The following is a 21,496-nucleotide window of genomic DNA, read 5'->3' on the forward strand; positions in this document are numbered from 1 at the left end:
GGCTTCGCTGACCATCCCTTGAACTCTGGGCAGCAAAGAGCCACAGCAGTTTGAGATCAAGGCTACACTGGAAGCATGTACTGCTTATATAGGAGAGGTTATAGAGCCTGTGTTACTTTCCGAAACAGTCACTGTCCATTTGTAATACAAACATACTTTTCTTTAAGTGCCCTATTTTTCTGCAGAAATTTGGCATTATTGACTAATTCATGCCAAAATAAAAACCTTATTGCTCTTAAAATACTTTGCATTTACTTCTGAAATCACGTGCCAGCTGTGTAAAGAACTGAAGGAGCTGGAGATCTGAAATTTTAATTGTCTTTTGGGGAATGCATGCAAAGGAACAGCCTTTCAGTAGTCAACTGTTGAAATGGAGGTGGTAAACACCAACTGAGCAATGCACAATTCTCATCCTGCTGTCTTAGCTGTTCAAAGGTTTTCCTGTTCTAGTATCCTTAGCCAGGAGCTGACTGTGGAGCTGGCCCTCAACCTTTGGAAGCCATTGGCCTTTGGTAGGAACCTCACTGGTCAGCTGTGGTAGCTGGCCTTTCACTGTGTGCCTCAGTGCAGCTCACCAAGCAAGCCAGGCATCCAGGCTCTGCATCATTTGTCCTTATCTCACAACCTGCACATCAAAATCAATGGAAAGTGACCATCACTGTGAAGTTAGTCTGTTGTAGCCAAATCCCCTCTTTTCCCCTTCAACTATAATTTGTTCCTTTTAAAGAGAGAGATTGAGTGATCTGGAAGTAGGTGATAGGAACTGTGTTTTGATCTGTTCTCCCTTTTTTCAGTCAAATGTGTGAATATGATGCTATCCCACCATTGTTCTGTCTCATTAGGAGGGGGAATGACACAAATCTTTCCATGTATTTATTTTGGTTTTAGTGTCAGTCATGTTTTCCATTCAGCTGCTGGAGGAAGCCAGGATGTAGGCAGTTGGATGCTGCTTTTGAGCAGAGTAATTTCTCAGTTACCTGAAGCTAGCCTTGACCTATCATCTAAGGTTGTTATGTGCAAAGAGCTCTCACCCTGGAAGATGTTATGACTCTGTTTTTACTATTGGCATTAACAGTTTGAGCTTCTGAAGGAATTTCCTCCTGCATGTGTGACAAAAGCTCTTTCGTCTCCTCTGCTCTCTTTTTCTGGCAAGTCTGCTGATCTTCCTGAAGGTCTGTGACAGGGTGTGGTAGACTCATTCTCAATAATACCCTTCCAAAAATATTACCCTTCTATTATTGGAAACACTGTCATTGCTTTTTATATTCTAACACAAATCCCAGATAAATGGCTGTTGTCTAATACTGTGAAACACCAGACTTTTGCTGGGAGAGATGTTGATGAAATTCCAAAGGAGTGAACTAGAGATGTTCCATTTATCAACACCATCTAAGTTTTTTAAGTGGCAAAGACGAGGCATTAGCTCTGTGTTACTGAAAATGACATCATGGATCTATGTAGCTCTCTCTTTTTTTTTTTTTTTTTTTTTTTTTAAGTGCCTTTAGATTAAGATGTGCTGATTGAATCATTGCCTCCAAAATGTGTTTCAGCATGCTCAGGCTCAGAAATCATAACACCATCTTTGCCAATATACTGATGTTGCATTTGAAAAGACCAGTCTTGTCTGCCTGTCTGCCTTCCTTACCACATAAAATCCAGTCCAAGTTTTTAAGCCAGATTTGTTGCAGTGTATTGAATGACCCACATGAAATAAGCAGCATCCAGTAAGTAGTACTCTAGGTTGTGACTTGGGAACAAAACCTTAGATCTCCCAAATCTGCTTTGGATTCCTGCCCAAATTTACATGAGTAGCTTCACCAACCTCAGATATTCTATGAAATTGGGCTAATGATCATTAGGTAAATGATTAATACATTAAAGCATGTTTTTCTCTGAAAAGCTACCTGTAAGAGTTAAGTAGTAATACGATTGTCCTAAATATGTAATAAATAAACAGAAATCACTTTTTGGTCATTATCAGTGAGTTCCTTTGGTTGCCCTGAATAGCCAAGTCATTGGCTCTTCTACCTCAAACACTGAGAAAATATACCCTCAAAATAAAAAATGGGCTTCTATTTCAAATGTAGCATATAGGTATCTGTGGAATCCTGTTTCTAAATAGTACAAAAGCCAAAATCATGGCAGGTTTTAAGGCGTCAAGGTAACAGTAGACACATCAATACCGAAGCTGGTACTTAAAATAATTTTAGTAAATGATAAAAGACCTCTGTTCTGGAGAAACTGCTTCCCCTGTGGGCAAATTATTGCATAAGTGTACACTGCAGCATCTCGTCTCAGAAATATATTACCATACTAAGATAATCTCAAATGAGCTGACTCGGACTGTTGTTGTGACTCAATGAGACTTTTATTGTGTTCCTAATTTTAGAAGATTGTATTATACTCTAATTGCAATTTATTTTGAAGTTGGAAAAGAGCTGAAGTTCTTGAACTAAACCACTGGTGGACCAATCTGTTTTTCCTTTCAGTCTTAAAGGTTTCTTCTTTTGGAGGTGTGAAATGGTAAAGCAGTTCTCTTTTCCTCCAGAGAAGTTAAAGTACATAGCTATACAGTTATCCAATAGATAGGCTTGGTGCCAAAATGGTACCTAATGAGTTATAAAAAGGTTAGTCATGCCAGTAATAGCATCATTAGAAATGATTATAAAGGAGTTGTACCTCTTGGGTAACTAATATATGTTTTGTAGTGCTTTGTTTATTTTCAGATACACTCAAGGTAAATATTTATTGGTATTGAAACTGTGATGTATTTATACTGGATCAAAATTTCCAAATAAAACAAACTGATTAGAAAAAAAAAAAAAGAAAAGCTTTTTAAGTGTTTTCTGCTGTATTGGAGGTACAAACCCTCCCTGATGTACAGAGAAGGAAAGTAAAACCAGGAAAAAATAACAAAAATCCAGACAGGTCACATTGCATTAAACCTTATTTTCTTGATACTGTCACCTTTTTGTATAAAACATACATCTAGATTGTAAATCCCTGGGACAAAAATAATTTTTTGTTCTGTTTATTTACATTTCCTAGCAGAGTTTGATGCTGCTTGATTACTAAGGCTAGTTGATCTGATAATACTGAATAATGATTAAGGTAAGGAAGACTTTGCCTTGTGGTTCTTTGTGGAAGTCACTAGTAAGAAAATCTTGAAGATGCAGTGCAATTACTCTGCAAACCTAACCCATATTCTTACTTTTGTAAACCATCTTTTCATTTCTCTGCAAAAACCTCACTTTTTGTGTTGTCAGGCCAGGTTCTGTGTGGCTTGTGATACATGAAATGTTGGTTGTTGAGGAGAATAGAAATCAGTGAAATTGATTTATTTTCTATGTGTATCAAATAGAAACAGGGATTTTACATCAGGTAAACGGTGGTGATGGAAGGGTGCAATGAATTCAGTGATGTATACAAATACCCACATTCTTTTTTGTAGTGACAGGAGAGCAAATGTGAACCCTGGTCCTGGGGGAAGTCCATGCAGAATTGTTTGAGCAAATGGAGTTTCCCTACATTTATGCAGCTGTAGCAGAGTTTGAATCTGGGTGTTGCAATTAAATTTTAAAATAGTACCCTTATCTCCTGCTCACTAATACTATTTGGTTTTGGTGGGCTTTTTTTCCTTTAATGGTATGGATTGCCGAAATACAGATTCTGGAGTTGAGATGTTGTCTCATAGTCATCCAGTTGCAGCTTCTTTACTCTATAAAAATGTGCTTTTTGATGCCATACATGCAAATATACTTCCAATGTTTTGTGTGTTGGCTAAATAGAATTGTGGGAAATGATAGCCTTATAATGATGGCTTTGTTCAGACTTGTTGTCCACTCCCATTCCCCTTGGAATTAGCTACAGGCTGGCAAACTGCAGTAGCCTTTATTATATTAAATACACAATGGCTCCGCTAGTAAAGTTTAACCCAAAGAGAGCAATGACGGTGGGAGATTTCAGCTCTAGGCTGATTCAGCTATGGTGGTGTCTTGGCTGCCCTGCACTCCTCTGTTATGCCAGAATGGCTTCGTGATTAAAACTTCGTAAATCATAGTTTTGAATTTTTTGTCTTTCATTATTTGGGGGTCCAGGTTGCAAACTTCTCTTTTGTTCACTTTCCATATGCTTTCCCAACTAAACCATTTAATAGAAGGCTTCTGAAGTGCATGTTTTTATCTGCTGTCCTGGTACAACTTTGCTCAGTGAATCTATAGCTGAAACATTTTTAAAATGTTTGATTTCCCTCAAATTATAGATCTCCTTTTGCAATCCAAGTAAACAAAGAGCAGTTTCAGTTAGCATAGTGGTATAATAACAGCATTTAATTTAATTTCAGATGGAGGAGCCTCAAATCCCTGACAGAACATGGGCCAATTGCTTCTCTCTGTTGCCTGGGCAGGGAGCCTGACCACAGTTTTGCAGCAGGGCTGAGCCATGAATCTGTGGCTGGTGGAGTTATTTGAGCCTTCTAGTGGAGCTTCCTCCAGAGTATCCTCCTCCTCTGCCTTGACACTGGAATTAGCCACCCCTCCATGCTTGGGGACAGATGTCCCAGTCCATGCTTTATTTGGACACCATGAAAAGACATATCAGGGGACTCTCTAGGTGGATGTCACTTGTCACTGTCAGTCCAGGGTTAAAGGGGAAGCAGGTACCAACCACAGGTTTCTGCCTCAATCCTCTTCAGATTATCTTGGCAATTCCATTGAAACAGGTGCCAGAGCCACAGCAGATGATTGCATTTCAGTGAGTTTGCCTGTGAGACTTTCCCCATGAGATTTTTTTCCTGACAGATACACTAGTTAATGTCAGAGTTCTAATTATGTACATCCCTTAAACTCTTACTGTATGTCAATCTGTAATATATAATAAATCATAAACTCACTAGATGGTCTTAAAGGTCCATTCCAACCCAACTCATTCTATGATTCCATGTTATAGAATATTCCTAATAGGATTTTTAAATGTGACCCCTTCCTGATGATCAAGTGAAACAGATGTAAATAGACATCTTTCTCAGATTGTGGGTGCTATCTGCTGTATTTGTGAATGTGTAACTGTGTGAGTGAGTGTGAGTGTGTAATAGTGAGTGTGTAACAGTGTGTGTGTGTGTGCTCCTCATTTGCCCTGACATTTCTAACATCTGTCTAGGGTCGTTAGGGTCGTACTTTTTTTTTTTTTTGGCAGCTATTGGTTGAAGACAATGTTGGGGGAAAATTTTGGAGAGCTTTTGAGAATTCCACATTGTCCAAGGCAGATGCTCAGCAATGTTTCCTCCTTGCTTACATTGTATTCCGATGGCAAGTCAAATGGCGACTCAAACCCCACAGCAATGCTTCTTTTGAAAGCCTAGGTCATAATATTTGATACTACAGTAACTGCATTGGCACTGTATTTTGTAGATGCTTACCTAAGTAATCCTTCCTGTGATTTGTCTGTAATTGTGTGGACACTGTGGTTGAAATAATGGCTCCTCTACAGCTGGTGACATTCTTGACTTCTGTACAGCTGGGATGTTGCTATAAGATTTGACATTCGTTTGAGTCTCATTTAGCCTCTTAACACTGTGTTTGTTTAACAATAGTCTTATTTTTATGGCAGATATGGATTTTATTCTTGTTAGACTAGAATACCTTACTTGTGCATATATGTAACATGGACCAAAATAGCTGCTGTTGAGATTACAAGTCTTAAAGACCAAATTCATCAAACATTTGCTCACCTGCATAGCTGATAAAGCAGCTTATGTCAAGCTTCTGTGAAAGCATGCATGTTTTCAGAGTTGGGATTTCGTCACTGCAAAGGAGTGGAAAGAAACTGGTTTGTCTCTTGGACCGAGCGAGTGTGAATCCTGGGACTGAGGCACAGGGCCCAGGCTGAGAAGCTGTGTCCTTTTCAGCTTGCCTCTCTCAATCAAATTTCAAAATCCCCTCAAGTTTTAATCTTTATTAGGCTGTGTGAAAGCCAAATCTGAGCATTTTAAATGAGATTGTATTTTTCTTATACCTCGAACAATAATATTTGCAAGCATAGTTAAGGCAGCGCAGTTTGTGTTCTGTGGGTGATGTTGCAGTGGTTCTCCCTTTTTCTGGGATTGGGAAAGTGACTTAGAGTCTAAAGCAAGGCCAGAACAGCTTCGTTGTCAAGAGGTTCAGAGGTAAGGTCAGATGTGATTATAGCTGAGCACAGGTAGGAGTTTACTGCCCACAGATTTGACTGCTCTTCACTGTCTGCCTTGCAGAGCTTGCAGTCTCTGGGACTGGCTGGTGTGCTTGTGTACCAATTCTTTCTATCCCAGTTTATCTCAAGCAATTATTTCTTAAATTCATGGCATTTTAAGTGAATGCTCTCCACTTTCAGTTTCAGGGGGCGAGCAGGCATGCAGCTGAAGGGTGCAGTAACCTCTGTGCTGCTGTGTCTGCTCACAGCCTGAAAAAGCCCATTTGTTGGGTTTTGAGGTTCTTAATTGGGATCACCCAGGTGTACACAGGGGTTGGAAGCATGAGGCTGAATGCACACATGGACTGTGCTAGAAGCTGTGTTTGCTTGGTTTGTGTGTTATAGTCATCCTTACACATGAAAAATGCCAGTTAAAAAACCTTTTATAGGGGCCATAGTTTAAGGTAAATCAGCAGACCAAAGTGTCTAGCTAAAATTCTATTTCTTCAATAAAAATGTTGACAATGGAGCAAAAACAATAGAAACAATATGGAAAAGCCCCTTTTCGCATTGCGGATTGCGTGGTCTCTCTAAAATTTACAAAAGAAGTAATCTTCACAGATGCCCCTGTTCTATGTGATCTGGGGAACCCAAACTAGAACCTTGTATTTTCCCTTTCATTCATCTGGAAGCACTGCACAGGTAGGGATTATATTGGTGTGTTATGGTAATCTGGAGCTTCTGAAGCCGGTACAGACCTGCTGTTCAACAGCCCGACCTGTTTGGGGTGATTTTTTTCCTTCCTTTCCACAATCTTTTTTTTCCCTGTAAGAAATGTGCAAGCATAGAGATATTATAATTTGTGCCTTTTTTTTTTTTTTTTTTTTGTTAGATATCAGTATTATCTACAGGTGAAAAAGGATGTTCTTGATGGGCGATTGATATCCTCATTTGAGCAGGGAATTCGACTGGCTGGTCTGGCAGTGCAAGGTAGGATGATGTGACCCCATAGCCTTTGTCCAGGAATGGCTCTTTTGCTTTGTCCTTCATCTTGACTGGGCACTCAGGGTGGGAATGAAGGACCACAGTGCTCAACTTTCCTATTTCTAAAATTCATGCAAGCAAATCTCAACAAAACTCCAGTTCTTCCAGCCCTGACCACTGAGTACTTTGCAGTAATGAATTTGTTTCACATTCTCTGGTTTCAAATGCAAATTACATCAAAAAGCACGGCAGCAACTTTAATTTTGCCTTTAATTAAAATCTCATTTTGCTGAATAGTGCTATATGAAGTTTGAAAGAACGCATGACCATAATTGTTATGTGAGTTATAAGTTAATAATAAACTACTTCTTACAATATGATTTTTATTCTGAGACTCCTAAGGACATCAATAAAAGTGGGATCATTAAATGTGTATGTGCAGAGGAAGAAGCCCTGTATTTGGATAAAGTATGTTTCAGTCTGTCCATAACTGACTATGAGAACTTGAGGCAGAGTTTCAGCAATGATGCTCTCTGCATGCTCTCTGATGAGTGGAAAGGGGGAAGTAGATACATAAATAGCAAACACGAGGATCTGATTATTGACAGTTAAAGGTTCAATGGAGAGAAATGCTTATATGGTCTTTTTTTAGAGCAGTAGAAATGCTGTGTTTGTATCTTATATCTTTGCTAAAAATTGTAGGGAAAATGTTTCTTGTCAAATCTTGAAATGTTTGTCTAATAAAGGGAAATATGTGTATAAGATTCCATCATGAATCTTTTAATTTAAATGAAGATTTTTCAGTATGTGAGTTAGGTCTGAATAGATACTCAATATGTTTGACTGTATTTTTGAAGCTTTTTCCTAATTTTGAGAGTGAGTCAATCCTCCTATTCCTGACCTTGTATTACTTCCTTTGTCCTTTGCATGTGATGCAACTAAAGGTATTTGAAATACTTATTTCTTTTAAACTTGCAGACCTGTTTCATGCCCATTTTGATTCCTTTCTGTTTATGTTAAAACATAACTCTGAGGTAGAAACAAAATGAAACTGCATTTTTGGCATCCTGCAATATGTGAAATTGTCTAGTAGCTTTGAAAGAATGTTTAGATAAAATGATTTATGGTGGGGATTTCCAGCTCCTGTAATATGAGAATCTTGTAGATGGCGTTTGATCCTGTTCAATTAATATAAAATAAAAACCTCCTGGCAAGATACTCTTTTGATATAAGCTGTTGTATATTTAACAGATAGATAAATATAGGCATTGTTTGGGGTTTTTTAATGTAGTTTAGCCTTTAGTAAGCATTTCCAAAACTCCACAGTCTCAAGGACATTTAGACAAGAATCCTCAGCCTGACAATGAATGTGAGCATGGAGATGAGTATCTTTTGGAGAGATGTAGAAGAAGCAGAGAAGAGAGTAGAAAGGTGTGGGCCAGTCAGTTAAACCAACACAGTGCCTGCACTGCTAGGTTGGTTGCAGGATAAACCTTCCCCCATGCTGGTTATTGACAAATTTTAATAAAATTGACTACTGCATTTTAACCTTTTTAGGATGTAAAATTAATCTTTTGTTCAACTGTGTAGAATTGTAGTAGAGTCAGGTTAAATTTTCTTTATTTTTTCCTGGTCAGGGTTGGAAATGTTGAAGAAGCAAAAGCGTGCATGATTTTTAAGGAGGCTGAGCAATCCCAGCATTTTTTTAATGGGGGTATGAGTTCAAGAAGGCTACAGAAAAACAAACTCTTGCACTCCTGATGGTTAAGCATTGCAAATAGTCATTATATTAGGGATCAAAAGAAAGAAATTACTTGTTGGCTGTCACTTGATCTCTGGTAATAACGCAATTATTTTAGACCTCCATGTTAAAAGCTAAAGTGCAAACAAAAGTCTTTGTGTTGGGCTGTGGCTTCAGAGAGAACTTGCCCATTTGAAATTAAGCATCTGTGCAAAGGTTGAGTGTGGTCTTGACACGTGTGGAAAGTGCCAAAATGAGTAATTTTGTTGGTTTTTTTTCAGCGGATTTTGGAGACTATAATCAGTTTGAATCTCATGACTTCCTCCGAGAATATGTCTTGTTTCCTATGGTGAGTTCCTTATCCCTCTGTTTTGTGGTCTTTTGTGAATAATTTCTCCATGAGTCAGAGATGACTTCATTGATAACAGAGTAAAAGCACGAGGACAGGACTAGTGAAAGCAAAATTTTCTCCCCAAAACTTGATTGCAGCTGAATTATTCTATGCTGTGGAATGTCAGCCCATTTTCAGTTTCTGTTGAACCTCCACGAGGAACTGGTGCCCACAAGAGAAACAGACATCTTTGAATCAAAAAAGAATTTGCAGCTTATTTAAAAGGTGTATATTAGCAGTACTGTGGTATTAACAACATGGCGTATCAAGGGGATATAAGGGCTGCTGCTGTAGTAAATGTTGTGTCACAGGACAAACCATGCAGTCAGTCCTGAAGAGAATGTGGATTTACATCAGCTAACTTGCACTCAAGTGAAGCCTCAGTCAGGTCTTCTCAAAATGTCCTTCAGGGAACATTTGCTGTAAATTTGGTTTACACTTGGAAACAAGCGAATAACTTGAATGCTTAGGGAAGGAGCTTAGATCACTAATGAAGCTGGAAATTTGGTGACAAAACAGACTTGCAGTCTGTGACATTGAGATTCTCTGGGACGATTAATTAGGTAAGAAAAACACCAAAACAAATGCCTGTTGAAGCTAAGGCTGGCTTTGTCTTAGATGAACAAGTCCATCAGCATGAATATTTAGTGTAATCTTCATAAATATAAAAGATCATGGAATTCTTTCCAACTGGAAAAAAATATCTGGAAGCAGGGTGGGGTTCCCATGCCCTGAGTGTAGCTGCCTGGAAGTTAAGGCATCTGGTTTCCCTCTGCAATTAGTGGAGCAGTAGAGGGAGAATGATTCATCTCACTGTAATTTGAAGGCTTGAGAAGCATTTCATCCCACTTACCCATGCTCTTTGTACAGCAACTGCAGTGGACAGTTCATCTTAAGTTCATAAAGGTGACATCTGCCTGGTGTTTTGAAGTGAAAGTGCAATTTTGAGCCACCAGATACTTCAATATGATCTGAAAAACTCAGAAGGAAGAAGGAATGTACAGAGATCTGAATATGCTTTATGTAGAATATACATGTAAAATGTGGCTTCAGTATTAACCTTTGACTAATAAATGGCTGTTATTTTCTCTGTGGAGCAGAATTTCTTTGGTTAACCATCTTATCTATTGATAAATAATTGATGATCTTGTGTATAGTTGATGGCTTATGAAGTCATATATGGTAGCCTAAATGGGAAAGAATATGGCTGAAAATATATATGGAGAAAAGTGTTGTTGTCAGGGTGTCATTTTGTAAATGAACTTCTGCAAAGTTCTTTCAATACAAAATGAATCATAGAGTGGTTTGGGTTGGAAGGGACCTTAAGGATCATATAGTTTCAAGCCCCCTGCCATGAGGAGGGACACCTACCACTAGACCAGGTTGCTCAATTCCCCATCCAACCTGGCCTTGAACACTGCTGGGGATATACTGGTACTATTTTTTTATTCAGAATAAAATTAGGGGAGATTTTAGGTCTCTACATGAACTTTCAGGTGGTTAATTTCTCTGCGCTTCAGCAATTTACTCTTTGGGCCCATCTCTTAGAATCTGTTTTTGTGTCAGCTGCCTCCATGGTCGTGTGGTCAGCTCCCTTCTGTTTTGCATATTTAGCATTGCTTTGTGGTATTTTGCCTTATATCCATGCAGCTATTGCTAAATTTAAGATGATCAGCAGAGTGTCTGCTTCCTACACCTTCAGAAGCTTACTCTTAAATCAACTATTTTTGTTGACATTTCTTTAACTCTTTCTTTAACTCTTTGCTCTTCTGGGGAGGATGGATAACCTAATAGTAAATATCTTACTGCAAGTTCAGTGATAATGGCTAAGTGCTGCAGATACAAAGGAGTCCCTAAGCAAGTTGGAGGATTTGGAGTGAATTTGGGGCATAGAAAAAGCCTCCAACGAGAACATTGCTATAAATTCATTAGTGAAGTGAGCTTGTGGATGAGGGAGGGGCAGCTGCATTCATGCTGTTTGATCTTGTGAGGCTACAATGTGTGTCAAATGGCATTTCTTCAGCAGTGAAAAGAACAAAGTTATGTACACAGTACACCCCACAGGTGTGTGGCTGTGCATAGGCATGTACCATGCCATTTTTCATTAGCACGCTACCACTTTCACATTTTTTTGTGGCAGAAGAAAATATCAGAGGGGAGGGCCCCATTGAGCAAGAAGCAGTGTATTAAAGTACATTACATGCAGCCTTAAGGCTTTCTTAAATAAAAGTAAGAACTTTGAGGTTTTGCAAGAAAGTTTTTCAGCTTCCTTTTTTTGGCCTTGTATTTATGAGTAGACTTCCTTTATTAACTTGCTCCCAATTATTTCAGAATTGTTTCTACCACACATTATTAAATTTTGAGAGTATAAAAATTTCTGCTCAGAAATGTGTTGCAAGCATAAAGTAGGTTTTAATGCAACTTCGAAGAAGTAGCAAAACTTTCAACCCCTTTAACATGAGGAAGGGAGTACCTGTATGTTGCAGGACAAAAAATACTCATGAATTCATTTTCCATGCTCTATGTATTATTTTGGACTGTTTTTAAAAGGTATATATTATTTTGTAGATTTCCAAATTTTTTAAGGTCTTGTTCAGTACTTATCCAGGAAAAGGTCCTTTATGTGTGCTCTGTATTCTGTTCTCTGTTTTGGAGTAATAAGGACCTTACCCCTATTTTTAACAGTATCTCTTTGCCCTCTCAAAAGAAGGCAAAAAAATCGGAGTTTTGTGTTCTTCTCACATAATTTCAGCATCCCATGCTTTGAATTTTCAATGTGGTCAGTGATAGGTTCTCTGTCTGTAACTAAAAGATTTGGACCCTCTGCTGTCATAATTTCTGTCTGCCATTTTATCCTCTCTCTTTGGTTGACTAGTTTTCGATGCTGCTTCATGTTCTTACAGGATTGGACCCAGGATGAAGCTGTCCTGGAGGACCTGACTCAGAAGGTTGCTCAGGAGCACCGAAATCACAGGTGAGCTTGACATGATAATATTTGTGCTATTTTTTTTTTTAATTTTTGTCCTCGTTCTAGTATTTCCCTGCCTCCCTATGCATTCCTGGCAGTGTTTAACTAGCTTATCTTCATGTTGCTATTATGCTTTGTGTCACTGGATTTTTAATTACTCCATCACAGAAGATTATCTGCCTCTTGTAAACACAAAATGGCTGAGGAGCTTAATCCCAAATAAACAAGCATTTACACCCTTAAGTTTAATGAGCATGTGTAACACTACTTGTGCTATGCAGTAGACTCCTTTCTCTTTTTGATTTAATTTAAATCCTGATGATGAAAGACCCTGTGACTTGATCGGTGGCGATCCAAGGGCCTCTTTCAAGAGGAGGGGGGATGCAAATGCTCTCAATGTAATGGAAATGAAAATAACAGGAACTGGGTTTGAAGTCTCAAGGAGAAGACACAATATAGTGTTACTAGTTAATGAGCTAGGAGTGTGAGCATTAGTGCTTCAGTAAAAAAACCTTCTTTGTGAGCAAACGTCTTTCATGTTGTCCAGGTGTTCCAGTGGTGGAAGTGTTCAAACCTCTAGAGTGCTGTTATGGGAAAAATGGCAGTGCCCACATGTCATATGCAATAGGAATATTATGTGAAGGATGCTGCATTCCCCATTACATGAGAGAAAGTGGTTGTAAAAGGACAAATACCAGTCTGTGAGTCTAAGGCTGTTCTCAGTTTTGAGTTTCAATGCAAGCCTGGGCCTTTGATGCAACCAAAGGAATAGCTTCCAAGCCGGCCATGAACAGGCCTGGTTCTGTTCTCTCCCTGCCATAGGCTGCTTGTGTGATCTTGGTTAACTCACAGACTTGAAAGGAAAGATTTCCCACCTGCTGTGCTCTATAGTGCTATTTCTGCAACACAAAGAGCAAATACTTCCCCTCACTTCAGCAGGTAGATCGTATTCCACCTCCCTTCTCCCAGGTATTTGTCTGGTTCCTATATATCTGTTTGTAAGCTGTGGTAAGCAGGAGTAAAGAGGATAAAAATTAATAGTGGCCTTTTTTTGGAGCAACCTGCGATCTATTCTGACCTGCTTTTGAGAATTGAAGTCTGTTTGAATTCCTGAGCTGTGACAGGAGCGTGTGTAGACATGTGTGTAAAAGTTTTCAGCTGGTTTGTTCTGTCTTATGAAAGAGAATCTGTTCAACTTTTGGATTTAGTGCCTGTGTTTTTGAACAGCCAACTTGAAAATGTAGGTCTTTTAAATCATTTTAGGAAGCTCCAGTGGTCTTGTATAATATTCAGGGAGATTAGCACCCCTATGGTTCAAGTTGTCCATCCAAAACTATCCACAGCCTGATGGTTTAATAAAGCCCAGAGATGTGTGTGGAAGAAGCTTAGTAATATGATCAGTTCTGTTTGTTCCTCCTGTCATTTGAACTGTGCTTTGTACCTTAGCTTAATGACATTTAGTAAAATTTCCCCCCTTGCTGAAAATGATCCTAATGTTGAAAGTTAGCTTTGTGTTGCGTTTCCAAAGTGTCTTCTCAAGTGGTTTGTGAAACTCACTTTTTTTTTTTTGCTAGTATTTGTGTGTGTGTGCGTAATATTGAACTATTCGCTGTCTTTTGTTAATCTAATTGCAGTGGCATTACTGCAGCAGAGGCTGAGCTAATGTACATCAATGAAGTGGAACGTCTGGATGGGTTTGGACAGGAAATTTTCCCTGTGAAGGTATGTTAGTGTATATATTCAGGAACCTCTGAATCAAACAATGCAGAACTCTGCAGCAACCTTTGGTCTGCATGCAAGTCATGTTTGTCCAAAAGAGACAGGACTTGTTTAACTGCTCCAGAGGGTGAAATGACTGCTGGTATTTTGAATGGACATTGCAACATGAGGGTTACTTGGGCCTATAGTGCTGCTTCTCTTCCATGAAAATCCTTGCTACAGAAGAGGTTGCTATATTCTCTTGGGTATAAGAGATACTACCTTGTTTTTCTTTCATGTGCTGTCTATGGGAGAGTGGCTAGGGCAAATGAATCTCAGCTCTGGTCATCATTAACAGGATAGGAAATGAAACCTTTTCATGTCTTTCTAAGTTGCTATTTACCAAGCATTAACTTCACTTTTCCTTAGTTTCCTATATGTGCACACAGGTCCTCCGTGTATTTTTAATTAGGGGGAATTTCTGGGATTATTTTGCATTTGCAGTCATTTTCCCTTCACTGGAAGTCCCATTCTGCCATGGATTGTCTGGATGTGTGCCTTACGGAGCACATGCTGCCATCATAAAGTTGTGTTGAAGAACTGAAAACTGCTGTTCCCAACATGACCCATTTCTTTTTGCTAACCTACCCAACCACCATAAGTGGTGGATTGTGAGTGGTTTTCCTGCTAGTTAAAGATAACTTGGAATTTAAAAACAAACCCAGATGCACACCAAACAAAACAAGCTTCCTGCTGAAGTCAAAATTGATCCTTTGGTGCCAATCTCAGAATTGGCCTGGAGGGGAGGAACTGAATGGCAAAAAACTTTCAACCCGCCAAAAAAAAATTTTGGAATGTTTATTGCCAATGAACTAAATGAAAGCTTTTCTCAAATTCATTTGGAATAATGCTGAACACTACTGCAAAATATTTCTGTGTTGGAAGTCTCATTAGATATTATTGCATGTGTCTGTAAGGTAAGTATGAGCAGTGGACTGGGTGCTCTGCAAAATGGCAGGAAGATGTTAGGCTTGCATCAAGGAGCAGCATGCTGGCTGTGGACACAAACAGAACTGCATTCAAAGGGGAAAACAAAAGGTTTCTCCTTTTTTCCTGGTAGAAAATGTTATTAGAATGACATGTCTTTCTTTCCATGTGGGTACTTGTGTGTATACACGCACACATGTAGATATATGTACATACATATATGTATGTATGTAAAAAAAAATACATACATTTTCCCCCACATATTCCCAATCTTTTTGCCTTGTAAAACTCCCTCTGGCACAAGGCAGAAGAGTGTGTTGTCCTCTAACCAGACTAGACTGCTGACTCTCAGCTTGTGGATGAATTGCTAGCCATGTTTTTTTTGCAAAAGGGCTAGCACTCAGTAGTTAAACAGGTGCAGAGACTCCATCGTTGCCTTCTGAGGCACAGCAAGGCCAGGAGAACAGCTCTAACCTGGTCTATTGAAATGCAGGGGCACGTGATAGTTTGTACAGTGTGTGCAGGCATAGTGCGTTAACTTCTCTCATATCCTTTCTTCTCGCCGTGCTTTCTAACCACACTCGTGTTGTTAGCGTGATTTCTGTTTACCACTTTAAAGTGTGAATCAGTTACTATATATGCAGCTGAGGGGGAACTGTTCTTGCTTGTTGATAAATGTAGAAAATGTACTGTTGACTCTTTGTCAACAGTATTAAGCATTTGCAGCCAAAATAAAGGAAAAGGTTTTTTAAGAAAACTGTTTGCAAAATGGATCAGGAGCGCGTGGATTTCAAACAGGAACCTACAAGGAGACATGGGTAGATGCAAAATCAATAGGACTTCTCAGATTGCACTGGTTTTGCATTGTTTTTATGTGGTGTGTGCAGCTGAATATTTAACCCAACAACTGGAAATCAATTGAGGATGTATCTGCATAGAGATGGAAGTACTTTTTGGGGTGACATGCTGTAAACCTCTACATGGAGTACTTAAAGGAGGAAGTGTGAAGGGTAGAGCTTTTGAGAGGGATTCCATCTCCAGGTGTGGTGTTCTGAAATCTGTGCATGTTTTAACAGATGTCTGGAGAAATACCATGACTGTGAAAGAGAACTATTGCTTTTGGTATTCCTACAGGCTCTAGATAGCTGTAATCACCATTACAGGGGGTGTGGGATATTATACAATGAATGCCAGTTTTTGGTCTGCATGGTGTTTGAGAGAGGAGAACTTGGAGCTCATTTATCCTTCTTCTGTTCTCACTAATCAGCACAATGAATCAACTTAAGTGCTAACTGCTCTTAAATAATGAAAATCAGAGTCCAGTCAAGCAGCAAAATATAGGTTAGTCCTGCATCCACACTGAAGGGCTTCTCTTTGGTACTTCAGCCTGCATTCCTATAAATCTATTGACTAGCTTATATATTAAATTACATTTATTATTCTTTCTCTGCAGGATAACCATGGAAATGACATACACCTTGGTATTTTCTTCATGGGCATCTTCATAAAAAACAGAATTGGAAGGACAACTGTGATTTATAGGTAAAAATAGGGTCTTTTGTATTTAAAATGAGTTTCTTTCCAGGCTGTGTGCATGGGATTTTTTTCCTGACTTGCATGTGTGACTGTAATAGTGCCAATCCTCTAAGGAGTAGTAACCTTGCTGTTTTCAGGATTGGTCTCTTGGCCCAAAGAGATTAGATAAAGAATAATTTCTGATGTCTGTGAATGGGTTGGATGGCAAGAAAGTAGTAGTAGCCTGCCATGTATCTTGTTCTAGTTTACAAGGCTTTGATCCCTTTTCTTCTCTTGTCTTTATGTCTTCTTCTTTGATGCTTCTGAATGCAAATCTGTTAAACCTCACAGCTGGCAGCCTAAGAGCTCAACACTTCTGAAAATCTGGTTGCCACATTTAGGTGTCCCACTAAAAAATGTTGAACTTTCTCATTCTGTGATTTTGAAAATCATGCCTGCATCACTCTGTTGTTTCTTCTGCAATATATTTTGGTTAGTAAGAATGACTTATCCACTAACTTTCTTTTGTGGGTTTTTTCTGTGTGAAAATGTTGCTGGAAATCTCCATGATTCCAGGGAGGATAGTTTCGCTCTTCTTTGCTACTCTTCTAGTGGGTATTTTTATTACTGCTGCTGTTTACTAGAAGTAGATTTTTACTAATCCCTGTGATTAGAGTAGGAATTTTGTGCTGCCTGAAAGTTGTAGTTTTTGAGATGTGCTGATTTTCAGTCAGTAGCTAAGGTTTATATCAGACTTCAACTGGAATTTTGGGGGGAGGGTAGCCTTAAAAGAGCTTTCATTAGTCAGTTTAAAAAATGTTAGTACTCCCTTTTCCCTGTAGCTGATGTTTTGCATATGTAATTTTGAGAAGGAATTAGATAATCCTTTAATTGGGCCAGGTGACAAAAGCAAGAAGTTTCTTTACATGTAGAAATGAGAGCTGGTGCTGGGATTCTAACTCTTTGGAAATATGCACTGCAAGCATCCTGCCATGACATGAAGAGGAATGCATGCTGCAAACAGAACAAACAAGTCCTTTCCATACCCATGGATTGCATGCAATGTACGCAAATGTCTGTCAGCTATTTGTAAGAAGATTATAACTCAGATCTTGGGCAACCTGACAATTACTTGGGGAAAAAAAAAAAAAAAGATTGCAAACATAAGGCCAGAGTATCAACATGGTATGCATAGCCTACATAACCACGTTGTCAACTTAGCCTTCTTTAGCAAGAATTAGCACTGAATGAAAGGTGGAAACAGCATTTGGGGAGGAATGACACTTAAAGTAATTCTATTACATGTGGTTAAAATCAATCAGTTCCAAAATGCCACAGTTCAGTAAAATGGTTATCAGTACTGTGTTTTCAGTGTGTCTTCTATTGTGGGTCTTCAAATTTGTGTTTTTAAAGAGAGCTTTTAACTCTCTTGCTTTGGGTTAAGAGCTAACTATCCTTCCACTTTTAATCGGAACACAATTTCCTTGTTTTCCTGACCAGGTTTCTTCACCAAAAAGTTACTGAAAACCTTTCCCATAAAATGAGACTGATGTTGACTAAGGGATTCTTACTGTATTTGTGAAATGTGTGAATGTATGTGTTGGCAAACTCCAATGCATTTCTTTACTCTGCAGGTGGAATGACATTGGGAATATCGCTCATAACAAGTCTTCAATTGTTCTAGAGTTGATCAACAAAGAAGAGAATGTACTCTTTCACACAGTAAGAAAAAGATCTGATCAGTGTCATCATGAAAGCTACTTATGTAAAAATAAAACTTTAAAATGCCACTTTCCAAAGAGGCTCACTTGCATAACACCACCCCCCTCACATTCCTGTTTTACTTTATGCAGAAAGAGAAATTAACTTCATTTAGCTATTAATTTCTGTATTTTCTTCCAAGCATCCCGAAATATCCTGTGCTGGGAAGTCTGCAAAAAAAACTGAAGTGCTTTTTGAATGGCATAAATACAGCAGCATAAGTAGAAACTGGGCATGAGCTACCGTGTGTGCACATACTGGAACTCAGAGGGCCACAGTGCTGTTCTGAACTGTTTAAAATCACTCCACATCTCCCTGAACCAAGGCCAGTACACAAACTGGACCAGCAAGCTTGAGCCATTTTATTGTTGCAGTCCCCCGCTACCGTGCCTTAGCAGTGAAGTGGCAGTGTGTAAATGCACACCACTGGGTTTCAGTAATCCTAAGCCTTCAGTGCTCTTGAGACCACTAGATATGTTCTTGAGAGCCAAATTCCATGGCAGACCATGGAATAGCCCATGGTAGACCTTACCCAGCATTCCTGCAACTGGATTTTTGAAAAGCTTTTGTCACTTCTTGGTAAGAATAGCAAAAAAAATGATTTTTTTCCCTATTTTTTTCTCATTTTTAAAGGATGATCTTGAAAATGCCAAATATATTTCGCGTCTCTTTGCATTAAGACACAAGTTTTACAAACAGAACAAAATCTGCACAGAGTGAGTACTCTTGCTTCACAGTTATTTTCTGACACCTTGCTTTGGAATTGGTCTGAGTTTTTGTATGTCTGGTTTTGTTTGGTTTCTGGGGTTTTTTAGTTTGGTTTTTTTTTTCCTAGTCATATATGTCAGTTATTCTTCTCCCCTTTCCCTTTTTTTTCTGGTTTTGTTTTAAACAACAGCAAGAACAGATAGTTGAGAATGAAATTTCATTCTGAGCCTTATGAGCTTTGATGTTCCCCAAGCAGCCAAATTCTACAGGGAGTCTTGAATCAAAGGCCTTGGTGTCTGCTGTTGACAGCCCAGATTATTAGCCTAAACTGGAGTGAAAGGTGACATAGATTATAATGTCAAAATGTGAGCTGTAGCAGCAGATGCACTGCCCATCCAGCAGCTAAAGGTGCTGGAAAGCGAAGGTTGTCATGTTCTAGTTTGAGCAGGATAATTTATCTGCCTCTTGTGCATGCTGAACGAGGGAGGACACCTGGGTGTGTTAATCAGCGTAGCTGTGCTGCCACAACACAGCAGAGATTGTAAATCTAAACCTGAAGTCTCCTTTAGGCTCTGGTTTGAGCACTTTCTTAGAAACTGGCCTTGAGCTAGTCCTCTCACACAGGTGAATTCCTTCTAACTGAAGGAGGAATTCATTAGGCTTTAGCTTTAATTCAAAAGTCTATTTCTTAGCTGAGATGTTTAATTTACACCAGCACACATTTTCAGATTGAGATAAATTTGGCTCTCAAAAGGTTAGAGTTTTGAGAAATTTTCCTGGTGTGCTGGGTAAGCATAGGAGAGAAAATTAGATTCTTGCAAAACTTACCATGAAGAAGTCTCATCTCTATCAACAACTCTAGTTAGAGCTGGACATCCCATCTGTTCAGCTGGGTAATGCCATCTGTTGGAAAATAAAGCCAAAATTGTGAGGGGAAGATTGAAAGGTCTTTCACATGTGCACACATTATATTAACGTATGGTGAGTTAGAGCATAGGAGAGTCCAGTGAGGTGAACTGCTCTGAGTGATCTTTGCACTTAGAGAAAAGAGATGTTGGTTAGATTTTACATGTTGCTTACAGTTCCTGGGAGGTGAGTGGAAGACTGGGAAAGACATTTCTTAGCAGCATATAATGGATTTCAAGAATCCAAAGCTAAATTCAGTTTAATGTTTCCAGAGGGATTGAATTCAAAGGGAGCTCCTGATTGTTTTCCCTGTGACAGTCAAATACCATAGTCTGTCACCTTGGGATATTTCCCCTTTGAAGCTGTGTTGGGGTCAACAGAGAGAACTTTCTGTTACCAGTCACAATCCAGACTGCAGAAGCCATAGCTTTTGATCATGTTTCTCCCTAAACACTGAACCATAAGTATGTGGGTCCTATGAATGTGTTGTATGTAGCAGATTCATAAGCCACTTGCAGATATTTGGACTAATAAAGGTAGGGGATGTCACGAAGTCAAAGAGTGAAATAACAAGTTTCAATGTATTTTTGTCATTAGAATCGCTCTCCTTACCACGATCTCACATGGTATAAGCTTGTGTGCTAGAGCTACAGATATTGATGGTAGCATATGCTGGTGTGTGTTTTCTAGCCAAATAATTTTCCTGCCCTCTGTGTTAAAATGATAGTTTGTTTTCCTGTGTGCCTTTCCTCTAATTGCACATAACATCATTCACCAGATCAGAAACTGTAAGAGGACAAATTCCACCTTTCCTCTCTTCACGTAAGCACTATATTTCTACCTCCTTCAACTTGTTTCTTTCCCTTCTTCATATTTTTTTTTGCTCCTACACTCCTTGTTCCTTCCACTGCACCTGGCTACTCTAACACTGTATGTGCCTCTGCTAGTATTGTCTAACAGTTGTTTTTTTTCCTTTTCTTCCTGATCTGTGTGCATTGCTTTGGAGTGATTGCTATCAATTTCATAAGATTGTCCTTGTTTAAATGTTCACATTAAATCACCTGAGCCTGTACCTGTCTGCCATGTTCAGTTTTTTTACTTAAGATACATGTTTCCAAGTAAGCCAAATAGGATAATGAAAAACAGGCATGTATAATTTGGAATGGGAACATTTCCTCTATTTAGAGGAGAACCTGAATTATTTTCATTTATTCATATATCTGAAAATCTCAATAATGAGCAATATGAACGGGTTCTTCACATCTTGTTTTTCCCATTCATTCTTGACTCACAATTGAGATATTGTGGTTTCTATAATTTCTCTTTTTCCTCCACAGGCAATCAAATTCTCCTCCCCCTATCCGACGACGGCCAACCTGGAGTAGGTCATCTTTGGTACGTGCCACTGTGAGGTCTTTAAGAATATCTATACCCTTTCTGATGGGATGAGGCATTGTGTAGGATGAACTACTTTCTAAATTTCAAATAAGCCCATTAACTCACTTCTTGTTGGCAATGTGATTGGAATGAGTTTCAAGAGTGTGACTGCCCAGATTGATTAACTGGATAATATCACCAGTGATTAGTAAAAATTACAGTCTTCAAGGCATTGTATTTTTATTTGCCCTTTAGAAATTGAGCATCTTTTCTGCTGCATTGAGGTTATTTCAAT

The 21,496-nt window shown here is 38.9% G+C and overlaps 1 protein-coding gene across 2 annotated transcripts in view; it reads left to right on the forward strand.

Annotated features, from left to right (window-relative positions):
- The window catches only part of PTPN14 (protein tyrosine phosphatase non-receptor type 14), a 111,093-nt gene that overhangs the window by 63,458 nt on the left and 26,139 nt on the right, over positions 1-21,496 (forward strand). For both annotated transcript variants that reach the window (XM_068185697.1, XM_068185698.1), the window contains exons 4-11: positions 7,058-7,155; positions 9,172-9,239; positions 12,185-12,255; positions 13,884-13,971; positions 16,388-16,476; positions 18,084-18,171; positions 18,844-18,926; positions 21,162-21,219. In XM_068185697.1, coding sequence (XP_068041798.1) covers positions 7,058-7,155; positions 9,172-9,239; positions 12,185-12,255; positions 13,884-13,971; positions 16,388-16,476; positions 18,084-18,171; positions 18,844-18,926; positions 21,162-21,219 — 643 coding nt within the window. The remainder of the gene's footprint in view (positions 1-7,057; positions 7,156-9,171; positions 9,240-12,184; positions 12,256-13,883; positions 13,972-16,387; positions 16,477-18,083; positions 18,172-18,843; positions 18,927-21,161; positions 21,220-21,496) is intronic.

The sequence above is a fragment of the Anomalospiza imberbis genome, chromosome 3 (assembly GCF_031753505.1).
Source record: "Anomalospiza imberbis isolate Cuckoo-Finch-1a 21T00152 chromosome 3, ASM3175350v1, whole genome shotgun sequence".
Classification (NCBI taxonomy): Eukaryota; Metazoa; Chordata; class Aves; order Passeriformes; family Viduidae; genus Anomalospiza; species Anomalospiza imberbis.